This window comes from Struthio camelus, chromosome 23, assembly GCF_040807025.1.
Source record: "Struthio camelus isolate bStrCam1 chromosome 23, bStrCam1.hap1, whole genome shotgun sequence".
NCBI classification, from domain to species: domain Eukaryota; kingdom Metazoa; phylum Chordata; class Aves; order Struthioniformes; family Struthionidae; genus Struthio; species Struthio camelus.
The window spans coordinates 9,700,081-9,714,576 of record NC_090964.1 but is presented as its reverse complement, the minus strand read 5'-3'; the positions used below and the strand labels follow the sequence as shown (position 1 = coordinate 9,714,576).

The window sequence follows — 14,496 nt, the reverse complement described above, 5'->3', positions numbered from 1 at the left end:
CGGGCGAGCTCCCGGCTGGGCCGCTTGCCCCTGCGGCTGAGGAGCCCGCGCCGAGCAGGGGCGCCCCGTGCCCCGGGCTCTCCGCTTGTCCCCCGGGCAGCCCGGTCCCTGCTGTCCCCCCTCTCCTCGCAGGGCCCTGCAAAGCCCCATCTCCCCTCCCCTTTCTCCTGTGGATTTCGGGGCCAAACCAGCTCTGTCCCCGCTGGGCTCCTCTCGCCCCTGCGTCCCTCACCCTCGTCTGGGCTTTTAACCCGGTGGCGCCTGGCCCGGTGCCACTGCCCGGCCCCGTCACCGGGCTCCCTTCTAGGTCACCCCCTTGCCAATTAAAAACTAATTAACTCTTCGCTCCCTTTCCTGGGGGAAGGAGACAGCAAGCGGCACAGGCGCGCTGGCCCAGGGGGGGACGGGGGACGCTGGCGGTGACCAAGGCCCTCTCCGCCGCGGCAGGGCTGGGGGCTCGGCTCCGGGCGCGCGGCCCCGGGAACGCCGTCCGGCCGCCGGAACTCGGTACGGACCCGGCCCCGTGGTGCCGGCGTCATCGGCACGGCGCGTGGCGGAGCCGGGCGGCCGCGCGGGGATGGGAGGGATCTGGCCCGGCCTCGGCTGCCGGGGGGGCTGCGAGGTGGGAGCCGAGGGCAGCCCGCCGGGGCGGCCGGGCTCTGCCGCGAGCGCCAAGGGCAGGGGAGCCGGGACGGGGCTGAAAGCCTGTGCGAAACTGCCCTGCATGGGGCACGGCATGCCGGGCACCCAGGGTGTAAAGGAAGGATCAGGCCTCCCGGTGTTAGGGGCTTCCTCCGGGGGTCTGAGCGCCGGGGGGAGGCTGTGAGCGGTGCCCAGCGCGGAGGGGACGGGGGTGCCGGCCTGGCCTGGAGGCGCTGGGAGAGGGGCCGCGGGCAGGATCCCAGCTCTCCCCAGGGAAACGGAGAGGGGACAGGAGCAGGGAGATGGGAACCTCGGAGGCAAACGGCCCTGGGCAGCGGAGTTGGTGAGAAGCAACCTGGGGGGCTTGGGCCAGGCCGGGGTGCGGAGGGGAGTCGGGTGAGGGATGCGTTTTCAGCGGTCCCTCATGCCTAGGGCAGCGCTCGTGGCCGCTGGATGCTGCAGCCAGTGCCAAGAGCCTGAGCTGGGGACGGGAAAAAGCTCCTGCTGCAGCCATCGGCCAAGGTCCGGTCAGGCACACGCGCCGGGCTGGGGTCACGCGTGCCTGCCGGGCTCGGACGGTGCCCGCGTGCCGGGTTCGGACCAGCTGCGCGCGCCAGGCTCAGGCTGGCCCGTGCCGCGCGGCCAGCCCGGGGCTCAGCTCCGCGCGCCGGGCTGCAGGATCCCGGCCGCGGCGTCCTCCCACGCTTGCCTCCTGTGCCAGGTGCCGCAGGACGAGTGGAGCGGGTACCCGGCGGCGGGCAAGGACGGGGAGATCCCCTGCCGGCGGATGCGCAGTGGCAGCTACATCAAGGCCATGGGCGACGAGGACAGCGGCGATTCGGACGCCAGCGCCAAAGTGTCGCCCAAGGCAGCCTCGCGGCGAGACAGCTACCGCCGCTCCTCCAGCGCCGACCAGGCCAGGACCAAGTAAGGGCTGTCGCCTCGCGGGCCCGGCTCAGGGACGCGGGCGGCGGGCGCACAGCGGGGGCGTTGCACGCGCTGCTACCGTGACCGCTTCTGCAGAGAGCCGCGCCGGCACCTGCCGGCCCCGAGCCCGGGCTCAGCACGGCCCCGCACAGCCCAGGGCCGCGTTAGGGGTGGCGCTGGGGGGCCGCCGCTGGGCTCTCCAGCTGCCCCAGCATCTTGGTGCCGAACCGAGACAGTGAGCAAAGCCCCGGGGCTGAAAGGCATGGCACCGGCGTGCAAAGGTGACACAGGCATAACTATTTTGGAGGCTCGTGCTCGGCCCCGACCCGCGGCAGGCTTCGGGAAGGCTCGGGGCGGTGGGCAGGAGGTCTCCGGAGGGGGGGCGGCAGCTGCGGCCCGCGGGAGCACTGCGGCTGCTGCTGTTTCCAAATGCTCGCCTTGAACGTGTTGCTTTTGGTGCCATCCCTTCTATTCCCACTGTCTCTCATTAGGTTTGCAAGTAGGCACTATTCTGATTCATATATCTGTAACTGTCCCAGCTGCTGCACGCCACCTCGAATGCTCCCTCGGGGACAGGGCTATGGGCGCTCCTTCACCACCGGCCAGGTAAGGCGAGCCGGGCCGGGCGCCGCGCTCGGTGCCTCCCGCGTCCCAGCTGCCACCGGCGCGTCCCGCGCTGCTGCGGGCGGCGAGATCGGGGCGTCCGCGTGGCGGGGACGGGGCTGCCCGTCGCGGGGCCAGCTTCCGCCCGGGCTGGCAAAGGCTGAGCCCAGGGCGCCGGCGAGGTTGGTCCTCAGCTTGGTCCCTGGGCATCCTGGCGCCGGTGGGGGGAGCCCGTTAGTTGGTGCGGGGGAGCTGCAGGAGCAGGGGGAGGCGGCAGCTCCGAGCGTCGCCTCCTGCCCCTGCTCCCGCCTGGGCGAGATCCCGGGGGGCCGGAGGAGCCAGGTCCCCCTGGCCTCCCCCAGCCTCACCCGCCGCTCCCCCCAGATCAACGACGAGCTCAACCACCAGTTCGAGGCCGTGTGCGAGTCCGTGTTCGGCGAGGTGGAGTCGCAGGCCGTGGAGGCGCTGGACCTGCCCGGCTGCTTCCGCATGCGGAGCCACAGCTACCTGCGGGCCATCCAGGCGGGCTGCTCCCAGGACGACGACTGCCTCTCGCTCTTCTCCATGTCGGCCCCCGCCGGGCCAGGCATCACCAGCAGCATCCTGAAGCCCAGCACCTGTGAGTACCGGGGGGCGCCGGGGCTCGGCCGCGCGAGGGACCCCGCGTCTCCCTGCCGGCTCGCGCAGGTGCCCGCCGTCTCCCCTGCCTCGCTGCAGGTCCCCCTCGCCCTGCCCCGTGCAAACCGCCCGGTACCCGCGCGGGCACCCTGCGGCTGCGCGCGGGACGCTCCGTCCTGCCGGCGCCTGCCAGCCGCTCTCCGCTCACCACCTCCCTCCTGCTGCTGCTTTTCCCCCTCTCTGTTTCCCGGTCTCTGCCCCTTGCCTTCGCCCGCCTGCCTCTGGGGTGATTTCCTATCCGCTTCTGGCCAAACGGCCAGTCTGAGAGCCCACCAGTGACCCCGCGGGGCCCCGCAGGGCCGGCCGCAGCGGGTGTCCGTGGTGCGCCGCGGCCCCGGCCCTGCGCGCCCGCGCCGGCGGAGGCGGTGGGCGTCCTTCGCGCGGGACGCTCTTGGGTCGCGGGCGGGAACGGGGAAGTGTCTCTTGTTTCATGCGACTTTTCACCATGCGCCTCTCCCACAGCAGCCTTCAGTTACAGAAAAGCTCCACCTCCCATCCCTCCAGGAACCAAAGCCAAGCCCCTCATCTCCGTCACGGCGCAGAGCAGCACCGAGTCCGCCCACGAGAGCTACCTGCCCGGCGAGGCCGCCCGCAGCCCCGCCTGGTCCAAAGACGCCGCGGCCCGCTGCAACTCGGCCGAGAGCCTGGAGAGCTCCAAGGTGGCCACCATGTCGCTCGATCTGCCCCCGGTCCAGCCCCGCACCTCTCCCAAGCCCTCCACGCTCATCATCAAGGCCATCCCCGGCCGGGAGGAGCTGAGGAGCCTGGCTCGGCAGAGGAAGTGGCGCCCCTCCATCGGAGTCCAGGTGGGCCCCGCTCCTCCCTCCGTCCGTCCCGGGTGCAGTCGGGGTCCGACTCTGCCTGAGTCCTGCTGGCAGCGGGGGGCTGCGGCCGCCTGTCCCGTTGCTGCCAGCGAGCCTCCGCGGCGGCCCCAGCGCCGCCCCGGCGCTGGCTGCCCCGCTCTCCCGCTCGGCGCTTGGGGGATGCTCCAAGCCGAAGCGGAGCCGGGGCGGCCGGCGGGCGCTGCCTGGCCCCGCGGCGCCTGGTTGCTGCTGCCCGAGCCGCCCGTGCCCGTGCCTTCCCAATGCGTTCTCCTCTGGTGCCGCGGCAGGTGGAGGCCATCTCCGACTCGGACACGGAGAGCCGGAGCCAGAGGGAGTTCCACTCCATCGGGGTGCAAGTGGAGGAAGATAAAAGGTAGAAGCTGGTGAAGGGCGGCTGTTAGTGCCCCGTCCCTCCGGGCTCCTGTTCGCCCTGAGCTGGGGCTCGAACCTGGCCCAGACTCGGATGAAACCTTGGGGCTTTTCTGGCACAAAACATGAGTGTGGGCCTGGGGCCGGAGGGCCGTGAGCTGGGGCTGGCACGGCCCGAGCCGAGGCGCTGCGGGGCCGGCCCTGCTCGCGCGCGGCGGCGCAGCGGCCCGGCTCCGGCGAGCCCCAGAACCGTGCTGCTGCTTGCCCGGACGAGGGGCCCGGCTGCACGTTCCTCACCCAGCCGTCAGCAGCGGGCCGGCCCCGGCGGGAGCACAGGAAACGGGGGAACGGCGGCCACGAGCAGGGGCTCCGCGCCGGCGTCCCCTGCCCTGTCCTGCCCGTGGACACCCCGTGCCCTGCCCGGACCCACAATGGTCCCAGCGCGGCGGTGCTGGGCTTGAGGGGCCACCGGTGGGGCTGCCCTCGCTCACCCGGGGTCCCCAATGTCCCCGGGTCCCCAGCGTCCCTAGGGTGCCTGCTGTCCCCGCGAGGGTCCCCACGCGCTCCCGCTCTCCCCTCTGCAGACGAGCCCGCTTCAAGCGCTCCAACAGCGTGACGGCGGGCGTGCAGGCGGACCTGGAGCTGGAGGGCTTCGCCGGGCTGGCCGTGGCCACTGAGGACAAAGCCCTGCAGTTCGGGCGGCCCTTCCAGCGGCACTCCTCGGAGCCCGAGTCCACCCGGCAGTACTCGGTGTACAAGACGGTGCACACGCAGGGCCAGTGGGCGTACCGGGAGGACTACCAGATGCAGTACGACACGGTGGAGGTGCCCCGCCGGGACTCCTGGAGGGACCGGGGCTCCCGCAGCCTCCCCGACTCCGGCAGGGCCTCCCCCTGCCACCGGGACGGGGAATGGTTCATCAAACTCCTGCAGGCCGAGGTGGAGAAGATGGAGGGCTGGTGCCAGCAGATGGAGAGGGAGGCGGAGGACTACGACCTGCCGGAGGAGAGTGAGTCAGAGTGGGCTGGGGGGCTGGGGGGGTTGGGGTCGGGGTTCCTGGAGGGCTGGATCAGCCCATGCGTGTCCTGTGTGGCCCCATGGGTGGCCACCTTGGAGCAGCTCCCCTGCAGGTGATGCTGCTTGGCTTGGAGAGGGTTAAAGAGATTGGGGTCAGTGGCAAGAGATACCCAGAAACCCTCTGGGACAAGTGGGGTCTGGAGCAGCGCAGAGAGGAGACCCCGTGTGGGTTTTTGGGTGGGTCTGAGCTCCCCGGGCTCTCCCACGGAGGAGGGGGCTGGAGTGTGATGCTCAGTGCTGAGCTGCTCCTAAATGTGGGAGTAAATTGTTGCTGAGCAATTGGGAAGATACCCGCTTCCCCGGGGAGGAACTGACCTCGTGCTTTCTCCGGGGCCTCGCCAGTCCTGGAGAAGATCCGCAGTGCTGTGGGCAGCGCCCAGCTCCTCATGTCCCAGAAGGTGCAGCAGTTTTACCGACTCTGCCAGCAGAACATGGTGAGTGCCCGGCCGCTGCCGCGCCGTCCCCGGGCCGCGGGGCCCTGCAAGCGGAGCTGTGGACGTCGGCCTGCACCCGGCAGCAGCTGCTTTGGTGGAGCCACCTCAATATTTGGAGGCTCATCCTAACCCCTTTCCGCCTGGGGAAGTGGGCGAGGAGGAGAAGGCTTTCTGGCTGGATCCCAAGTGCTGGGGAGGATAAAGAGCCCTTTTCCTTGGCCAGTGTGGTATTTTCCCCTTAGTCAGAGGGGCGCAAAGGGGGTACTTCCCAAACTGCCCCATCCTGCTGGCTGCTTTGGCTCTGGGGCAGAGACCTAGCTGCGATATTGTGCCTAGGGCGCCTTGGTGACGGAGAGGGGATTTTTGAATAGAGCAGGGGAACGCCAGGCAGCCGGGCCCCTCCGCAGCAGCGTGCGCTGGGTGGGACGGGAGGTTGGTGCTCGAAGCCGCAGACGCCTGCGGGTGTCCTGCGGGGTGGACGTGGCCAAGCCGGGGTGTCCTCCTCCCCGCAGGATCCCAACGCGTTCCCCGTGCCCACCTTCCAAGACCTGGCTGGGTTCTGGGACCTCCTGCAGCTCTCCATCGAGGATGTCAGCATGAAGTTCGCAGAGCTCCAGCAGCTCAAGGCCAACGGGTGGAAGATTATTGAGACCAAGGTAAGACCCTGCCTGCTGCCCAGCTGGCGCTCCCGGGGATGGCTCTCACTTCTCGGGGCAGAGCAGTCCCTGCCCTCAGCCGCCCCAGGGCCTGCAGGTTGTGTTGCTTGCTTGGCGGGAGGACCCTGGGGTTTTTTCACAAGAGACGGGGAGGGCTTGTCCAGGCTAATATTGGGATGCTGAGTGCTGCCTCCAAGGGCAGGAGAGCTCGAGGCTCTCGTGGCCGCGCCGGAGCTGGCCTGGCTCTTCCGCAGCGCCGGTCCGGAAGAGGAGTGCCGGTGAGGGCTGGCGGTTGTGGTCATCCCTCCCTTCGTCTTTCTCTCCTAACACATCTGCATCCAAATTGCCACTGCTGAGTTGTTACCAGCCAAACCAGCAGGTGTTTTTAGCAAACACTCGGGAAACAAAGAATGGGGAAAAGCGGGCTTGAAAAACAGGCCTTTCCTCCGCTGCGATATTGGAGCACGATTGCTGAGGGTTTCTCTGTGGCGTTATCTGCAAAGGGCCGGGCACATCGTCTGCACGCACGTGCGCGCGCTGATGCGCTGCGGGCTGCGGGGGTGCAGGCGTGCCCGGTCTGCGCGGGCCGGTGTTGCCCGGCGGGGTGTCCGGCCGGCCGGCCGGCGTCTCGCTCGCCGGCAGCCCCGCTGCACCCAGCGCAGCCCCGTGCCCGGCCCTGAAGCTCCGCCGCTGTCGCGCAGGAGGAGAAGAAGGTGCCTCCGCCGATACCAAAGAAGCCGCCGCGCTCCAAGGTGCACCCGGTGAAGGAGCGCTCCCTGGACTCGGTGGACCGGCAGCGGCAGGAGGCCCGCAAGAGGCTCCTGGCGGCCAAGCGCGCCGCCTCCTTCCGCCAGAACTCGGCCACCGAGAGCGCCGACAGCATCGAGATCTACATCCCCGAGGCGCAGACCCGGCTGTGACGGGGGCCTTGGCTTTTCTACGCGGACTGGACGGAGAGTCCGTCGCTCACTGTGATCGGGGGCCGCGGGGACGCCCTGGGGGCAGCTCGTGGCCCGCTCACAGCTTCTCCCTTTTCTATCGTCTGAGACGTTTCACGGATCCGACGGCGAATGAACGCCACCCTGGTTCTGCCCCCTGGGTCCCGTTGCCCCCCGCCCGCATGTCCCTCCCCACTCCCCGGGGGCCCAGGCTCTCCCTCCCTCCCCGCCTTGGGCAAGCCTCAGCTTGGCTCTCCTGTCCCCTCCCTCCTCTTTCCACCCTCCCGCCCTCCCGCCCACCCTCCTCGGCCCGCGTCCCGTCCCACGGAGAGGCGACCCGCGGCCCCGGCCCCGCCGGGGAGGGGGCTGCAGGCAGGCCCCCCCCCGCCGCTCCGAAACTCGGTGCAATCCCGCGGTGCGCGGCCGCCGCGGGGACGCGCCACCACCGAGCCCCGCCGGCACCCGCGGGCGCGCGGCGGGGGCGAGGGGCTCTGCCGTGGCGCCCCTACCTTGGTGCCGTGGGGAATCCAGCGTCCTTGACCACTATACATATATAAATATATCCTAAGGAATAAAACGGAAACTACACATGACCAGAGCTGTGTTCTGGCTGGTGAGACTGGGACCGGAGCAGCAGGAAATCCATGGCAACGGAGAGCCGGCCCCGCTTCCCTCGACGCCGAGCATCAGCACGAACGCACGCATCCGTCTTTCTGCGAAGCCTTTCCCGTCTCCTTCCCTCCTTCCCCAGCTTTCTGTCCCCCCATTCCTGCACGAGGAGAGTCCGGGACCGCCTCCGCAGTGCGTCCGCGAGCCGGGGGATCGGGGGAGATGGCTGTGGTTTGGCGAGTTGCTGCTGGTGAGAGCTGCTTTTCCCGCGTGCCGGGTGCGCGAGCAAGGTGGCAGCGGTGGGGAGAACAGGGCTGAGCGTGCCGGGAAGTGCGATGCCGGCCTTTCCGTGCCTCTCCCGGAGCCATGCCGGTCGGCCACCATCGGGGCTATGCCGGGATGCCCACGCTGGGCAGTGTTGCCCCTGCTCCCCGAGCTCGTTGCAGGGACAGGGCACCTCCCGGGATGCTGCTTTGCGCTCCTGGCTGCCCCATCTCCATGCACTGACCCCAGAGTGGGGCAGTTTCCTGCAGGGGGTTGCACAGGGCGGCGCAGCGGAGCGGGGAAGCCTGTGCCCTACTCTCCCGCTCCATCCCCAGCTCCTCCATCCCCTGAGCTGCCAGCAGCTCCCCGGACAGGACCCTCGGCCGGGCCCCGTGGGGTTCCTGCAGGTCGGCCGGGCACGGTGCTGTGGGGCTGCACGCCGGTCCACGCTTGACACCTTTCCTCCCTCTTTTACCCCGTGCGGAGCCTTCGCTGGCCCTCCGGCTGCCCCTTTGCCGGGCAGGGGGCCGGCCCGTGCCACGGGCCATGAGCCACCCCCAGGAAGCGGCCTCCAAAGGCGCTGCAGGGGGCAAAACCAAAAAGCTCCGCGCTGCTTCCCTCGTCGCCTCTGCTTCAAAGTGGGGAGCCCGCCTGCACTGTGAACCCCGGCCCGGGGCAGCCTTCCCCCTTCGCCTCCCCGCTCCGCGTCTCCCTCCCAGCGAGCCGCCGGGATGCGGCGAGACCCCCCGGCAGGGCCGGTCCCCAAACCCTGGGGGCCAAACCTTGCAGGGGGCCCCGGGGCGGTGCCGCAGGGTCGAGCGGGGCCGCGTCCTGCCGCGCGGCGCGGGGTCGGCGCCGGGCTCGGGGCAGGGGGCTGCTCCGGCCGGCCGGGAGACGCCGCGGGCTCCCTCGCCCCGAGGCTCAGCGTTGGCCCCCGGCAGCCCGCTCTCTCTTTTACCCTCGCAAGGAGAGAAACGCCGTGGCGGTGGCGGGACGGGACCGGAGCAGAGGCGGAGGGAGCCAGCGCGCGCCGCTGCTGACGGTTGCTTGCACGAAGCGCCTTTGGCAGCGGGCAGAGGCCACCGGCGGCGAGGGCAGGGGCTCCGGCGCGGCCGCTCCGCTCCGGCCCTTTCCCGGGTGGGAAGGCGGCGATGCCGGTCCCCTCCGCCGCGCGGCTCCCGGCGGCGATGCCGGTCCCCGCCGCCGCGCGGCCCTCGGCTCCCGGCGGCGTGCCGGCCGAGGAAGCCCGTCCGCCGGCCCGGGCGACGCCGTACGGTGACCGTGTGACGCCTGGGTCCGTTTTTATTGTAACGAGCCTCCAGCTGTAATTAATAAAGACGCCTCTTTGGGTACTCGGGGCCGGCGGGCACCTCCCCGCCGCCGGGAGACGCGGCCGGCGTCTGTCTCACCTTTCACCCGCCGTGTCCGCCTGTCCTTCACCGGCGGGGTCTGTGGGGCAGGGGAGGGCGAGGGGCTGGTCTCTGGCCAGGGTGTCCGTGGGGCAGGAGGGGTGCCGGTAGGGCAGAGCTGTTGGTGGGGTGGGGGTATGTGTGGGGCAGGGGGGTCGGTGGGGTGGGGGGGTTTTGGGGCAGGAGGTGTCCATGGGGCGGGGGGGGCGTGGGGCCACGTTAGTCCGTGGGGCAGGGGGGGTCAGTGGGGCAGGAGGTGTGCGTGGGGCAGGTGGGTCCGTGGGGCAAGGGGTGTCCGTGGGGCAGGGGGGGGCGTGGGGCAGGGGATCAGTGGGGCAGGAGTTGTCGGTGAGGCAGGGATGTCCATGGGGCAGGAGTGTCTGTGGGGCAGGGGGTCGGTGGGGCAGGGGGTGTCCGTGGGGCAGGGGGTGTCCGTGGGGCAGGGGTGTCCTTGGGGCAGGGGTGTCCGTGGGGCAGGGGGTGTCCGTGGGGCAGGGGTGTCCTTGGGGCAGGGGGGGCCGTGGGGCAGGGGATCGGTGGGGCAGGAGTTGTCGGTGAGGCAGGGATGTCCATGGGGCAGGAGTGTCTGTGGGGCAGGGGGTGTCCGTGGGGCAGGGGTGTCCTTGGGGCAGGGGTGTCCGTGGGGCAGGGGTGTCCTTGGGGCAGCGGGGGCCGTGGGGCAGGGGATCGGTGGGGCAGGAGTTGTCGGTGAGGCAGGGATGTCCATGGGGCAGGGGTGTCCTTGGGGCAGGGGGGGCCGTGGGGCAGGGGTGTCCGTGGGGCGGGGGGTCCGTGGGGCAAGGGGCCCCGTGGGGCCGGTCTCTGCCCCTCTCCCCCTGCCCCCGAGGCGGCGCCGGCCGCTGCTCCTCCAGCGCTGCCGTTGCGGCGGCGCCCAGCAGGGGGCAGCGCCGCGGCGCGGAGGCGCCCGCCGCTGGGAGGGGGCCCCGCTTCGCCGCGCGCGCGTCCTCGCCGCCGGGGCAGCCAATGGGAGCAAGGGGGCGGAGCCGGGAGAGGTGCGGCCTGCGGGGAGCGGGGCGCTCGGGCCCAGGTGAGGGCGGGGGGGGAGGGGGCGGGGGTCGCGCCGTTTACGGGCCGGTTCAAACCGGTTCGAGCCGGTTCGGGCCGGTTCGGTCGCTGACAGGCGCCGCTGAGGGCCCCGCGGCGGCCGCCCCGGCGGGCTCCGTGCGGCCTGCGCGGCCTGCGCTGACGGGCAGGCCCGGCCCGGCCCGGCCCGGCCCGGTGCGGTGCTCGGCCGGGCCCGGCCCCGCCGTGACCGTCGTGTCGCTGCCCCTCCGCAGGCCCCGCCGCCGCCATGTGGCCGGTGCTCTGGACGGCGCTGCGCACCTACGCCCCGTACGTCACCTTCCCGGTGGCCTTCGTGGTGGGCGCCGTGGGCTACCACCTGGAGTGGTTCCTGCGGGGCGACCCGCCACCGCCGCCGGCCGAGGAGGAGCAGAGCATCTCGGAGCGGCGCGAGGACCGCAAGCTGCAGGAGATCGCCGGCAAGGACCTGACCGAGGTGGTGAGCCTCAAGGACAAACTCGAGTTCGCCCCCCGGGCGGTGCTGAACAGGAACCGACCCGAGAAGAGTTAATGAAGCTGCGTGGGCAAACCTGGAGCCCTGGAGCACGAGTCTGGCCAGCTGGGCTCGGCTGAGGGCCCTTCCCGGAGACTGGGGCTGACCGGCCTGCCCAGCTGTGTCCCTCGTCCTGATGCTGGGGACTTCTCTGCCACCTGCACGTCTTCCACTGGACGCCCTCCAGCACCTGGCTATACTTGAGTAATCTGCTGTGCTCACTGCTGCTCCACACTCTCCCTGGGCCCTCTGGAGAGGTGACTGGTCAGGGTTTGCCCACCCAACGGACATGCTCAATATACAGCAGCCAGGTCTCCTCTTAGGTGGCACAACACGACGGGAATGATGTTCTGGAGGTGGAGCGTGTCTAAAGCTCATCAGCTCCCAGCCTGTCCCCGTGCCCCAAAATCTTTTTGGCCTGGTTCCACCCAGTTCTCGTCAGATTTGGTTTCTTCCCTGGCACGAAAACAGAAGAGATTTGTGTCTTGCCAAGCCAAGCTCTCTGGGGTGCGCCTGGGCCTGAGGGACATGGGGTCAAGGGCTGGGCTAATGGCAGGGGGGACGAGGAGGGCTTGCAGGTGACCTGCCATCCTGCTTATCAGCCTCTTGTAAACCCCAGACATGCTTGCTAGAGATCACAGCACCACGCTAGCATACCTCTGCAGGAGCCTGAATGACAATGGTCCCTGCGTTGTCTGCAGGCTCTGCAGCAGGGGAAGAGGGTGCAGAGGGTGGCAGTCCCGGCCCTGCATCTGTCATGGGGTTGCAAGCACAGCTGTCACTTTGGGCCGGGCTGAGGCTGATTGGAGATGTGTAAAGAAAGGGAAGAACTCTCTGCCTTGCACAGAAACAGCCAGATTAAACTACTGTGAGTCCTTGGGCCTCTGTGTTCTGCTTTGCTGTCTGGCCAAAACCCCAGCTCAGACTGTGTTTCTGCGCCCAGTGTTTGAGAAGCTTGCTAAATCCCATTGCAGTGCTGAGCATCTCTCAGGGTGCTGGTAGCAGGCTGTGCTTCACTTGACCTTTGCTGTGCAGCGCCGTGCTCCTTCCCGTTGGCACAGGCCTGTGCTGTGTCCGTGTGGCACTGGAGGGGCACCGTTGCTCTGTCCCCGTGGGTTCCTGTGCTCCAAGCACTCAGAACAAGGGTGTGAGGGAGGATGAGGGAGAGGCCTCCCTCCCTCTTCTATGGCTGGAGAAAGCCTGAGTGTGCCCAGAGCCAGGCTGCGACCCCCTGGCCTGGCCCTGACCTCACTGGCCCCCAGTCCTTGAGGCCTGGCATAGCACGGAGAAAGGGTGATGGGGTGAACAAGGGTGAAGGGAGAGGGAGGCCACAGCAGCCCATGCTGCTGGTGTGCCTCCCTCCTGGCGCCCTGAGCCACGTCCTTTGTTTGCCTTCAATTTCCTTGTCTGCAAAGGCAGAATGGCGGCAGTGCTGGGTGGGGAGCCGGGGGGTCCTGCCCAGCTGCTGGTGATGCTGAGCAAGGTGTTGTGAGAGGGCAGAAACGGAGGCACGGGAACTGCCAGCAACGAGGGGGGGGCCAACCACGAGCCCTGGGAGACCTGCTGCTGAAACGCTGCTGGGAACGAGGCTGGGTATTGTCTCGTGTCCCCTCGACTCGCAGGAGCCGAGCGCTGCTGACGCGAGGGGAATAAAGCCCTGCTAGAACTGCCCAAGCAGGGCCCGGTGTTCAACTCCTGGCTGCTCTCTGCCTGTCTGGGCTGAGCTGGCTGTAGCTCAGGTTATCGCTAGCTCCTGGCTTGTTTTTTCCCCTCGTCTCGCTGCGAGGCCTCATTCACTGCCCCAGCCTGGCCTTCCCCTCCCAGGGCCGATAAATCTGTTGTGTCATGCAAAGCCCTGATGTCAGCAGCCAGTTCAGCATTTTACACTGCTTCACCCTGCTTCCTCGAGCGTGTGGGGAGAAAGGGCTCTCCACTTCCCACATCTGGGCCAGCTCCTGCCCTGTTGACAGCTTTACTACCTGCGCTCCCCAGCCGTGTTTATCTCTCAACCCACTGTCCTTGGGGCTGGATCTCTGCTCTCTAGCTGGGCTCGCAGCCCTTCGCTGCCAAGAGCTCGCTGGCCTTTGCACTTGCTGTTTGCAAGGGGACAGACAGGGAAGCCGAGGCAGGGGCAGAGCAGGAGGCAATGCGAAGGCCATCCTAGCCCTGCCCTGTGTCCCGCTGCTGCCTCCTGCTCTGGGACTCACAGTGCCTCTCATGCTGTCCCCTGGGTCCCCAGCCCAGGGCCCTGCCGGCCGGCTGGCACCAGCCCCTCGCCTCCGCGAGGTGGCTGACGTAGCCCTTAGCCTGCTTCTGCCCCAGCCTGGCTGCGCTGTGATGCTGGGTGACGGCTGTTCCCTATTGTGCTCTGGGCTGGGAATGGGCCCTTCCCTTTCCCCAGCTGGGACCAGCTGGACCCAGGTCGGAAACTTCTTCCGAATGCCCTTTGTTCACCCCGAGACGGAGTGACTCCCTAGGCTGTTTATAGCCCATTGAGCTGCCTGTTCTCAGGGCCGGCAGGGCACAATTGTGCTTTGTTGGGCCCTCGCTGGCTGCTGTTTCCTCCGTCTGAGCCCAGGCGGCTTGGTTTGGGGTGGGGGGGGGGGGGGTGCCGCTCCGCATGTTCCTCCCCGTTCGCTGAAACAATGCGGTCACTGGGAAAGTCGTGGCAGGGAATCCGGCTGCGTGGACACTGAGGGCTGCCGGCCCGGGGCGCCCCGGCCGGGCCACCAGCCGCCACGTGGCTCCTGCCACGGCTCCCGGACGGCCACGGCGCAGCGCAGCCCGGTGTTGCCGCCTCGCCGCGGGCCACACGGTGCAGCTGTCCCCCAGCTGCTTTCTGTGCATTTAGCGACTCCCAGTGTTCCCGGGGCTGGCAGAGGCCGGTCCTGCAGCTGAGGTCGGCGGCGCTGTCAGGACAAGTCGGGATCTCCCACGGAGACACTGGGGCAGGGGTGAAGCCGCTTCCCAGAGACCAGATGCAGCACGGGAAAGTGCAGCAGTTCTCCTAAATCCTTGCTGCTGTAAACCCACCCTTCCTCCCATTGAATCCCAACAATGTGCTGCCTGGGAAGCGCTCGCGGGACAAGAATAGGGCCCAGCAAGCACGCAGGGCTGGGACGAGCGGCCACGGATGGCTCGTGAAGTGCAAGAGGAAGCTTACTTGAATAAACTATTCTGGCAAAAATTATTTTCCGGCTCTTGCACACAACGATTCAAGAGCCGATCCGTGTTCTGTTCCGGCCGGTCTGCAACCCGCTGGGCTTGTTCCCGCTGCAGTGCAGCTGGTTGCTGCCGCAGGAGCGTGGCGAGGAGCGGGGCTGGCCACGGCCGAGAGCGCCTGGGAGCACGCCGCAGGCGAGCCCGGCCCCGGGGCAGGGAGTCCCAGCTGCCCAACCCAGCCGGCGGCGGGTGTCAAAGGCGGATGCCCTCCCTGCCGTCAGTGCAGCACTTTCATGGCTTCGGGGAAGTCCCTCGCTGGCCCGTGCAG

General features: G+C 69.1%; 2 protein-coding genes across 6 annotated transcripts in view; both read left to right on the top strand.

Moving 5' to 3' along the window:
• DLGAP3 (DLG associated protein 3) overlaps positions 1-9,436 on the top strand; it is a 34,618-nt gene extending 25,182 nt beyond the window's left edge. For 2 of the 5 annotated variants that reach the window (XM_068917564.1, XM_068917565.1), the window contains exons 4-12: positions 1,364-1,569; positions 2,061-2,175; positions 2,557-2,791; positions 3,313-3,656; positions 3,962-4,047; positions 4,628-5,052; positions 5,463-5,554; positions 6,067-6,210; positions 6,912-9,436. In XM_068917564.1, coding sequence (XP_068773665.1) covers positions 1,364-1,569; positions 2,061-2,175; positions 2,557-2,791; positions 3,313-3,656; positions 3,962-4,047; positions 4,628-5,052; positions 5,463-5,554; positions 6,067-6,210; positions 6,912-7,130 — 1,866 coding nt within the window. In that variant the 3' untranslated portion in view covers positions 7,131-9,436. The remainder of the gene's footprint in view (positions 1-1,363; positions 1,570-2,060; positions 2,176-2,556; positions 2,792-3,312; positions 3,657-3,961; positions 4,048-4,627; positions 5,053-5,462; positions 5,555-6,066; positions 6,211-6,911) is intronic. The other 3 variants (XM_068917569.1, XM_068917568.1, XM_068917567.1) reach the window with 3 other exon arrangements.
• Positions 9,437-10,409: 973 nt separating this feature from the next.
• Positions 10,410-11,887, top strand: SMIM12 (small integral membrane protein 12). Its single transcript, XM_068917437.1, has 2 exons — positions 10,410-10,478; positions 10,729-11,887. Exons 1-2 carry the CDS (start codon positions 10,415-10,417, stop codon positions 11,022-11,024), a joined length of 360 nt encoding a protein of 119 aa, XP_068773538.1. The 5' UTR covers positions 10,410-10,414; the 3' UTR covers positions 11,025-11,887.
• The last annotated feature ends 2,609 nt before the right edge of the window (positions 11,888-14,496 follow it).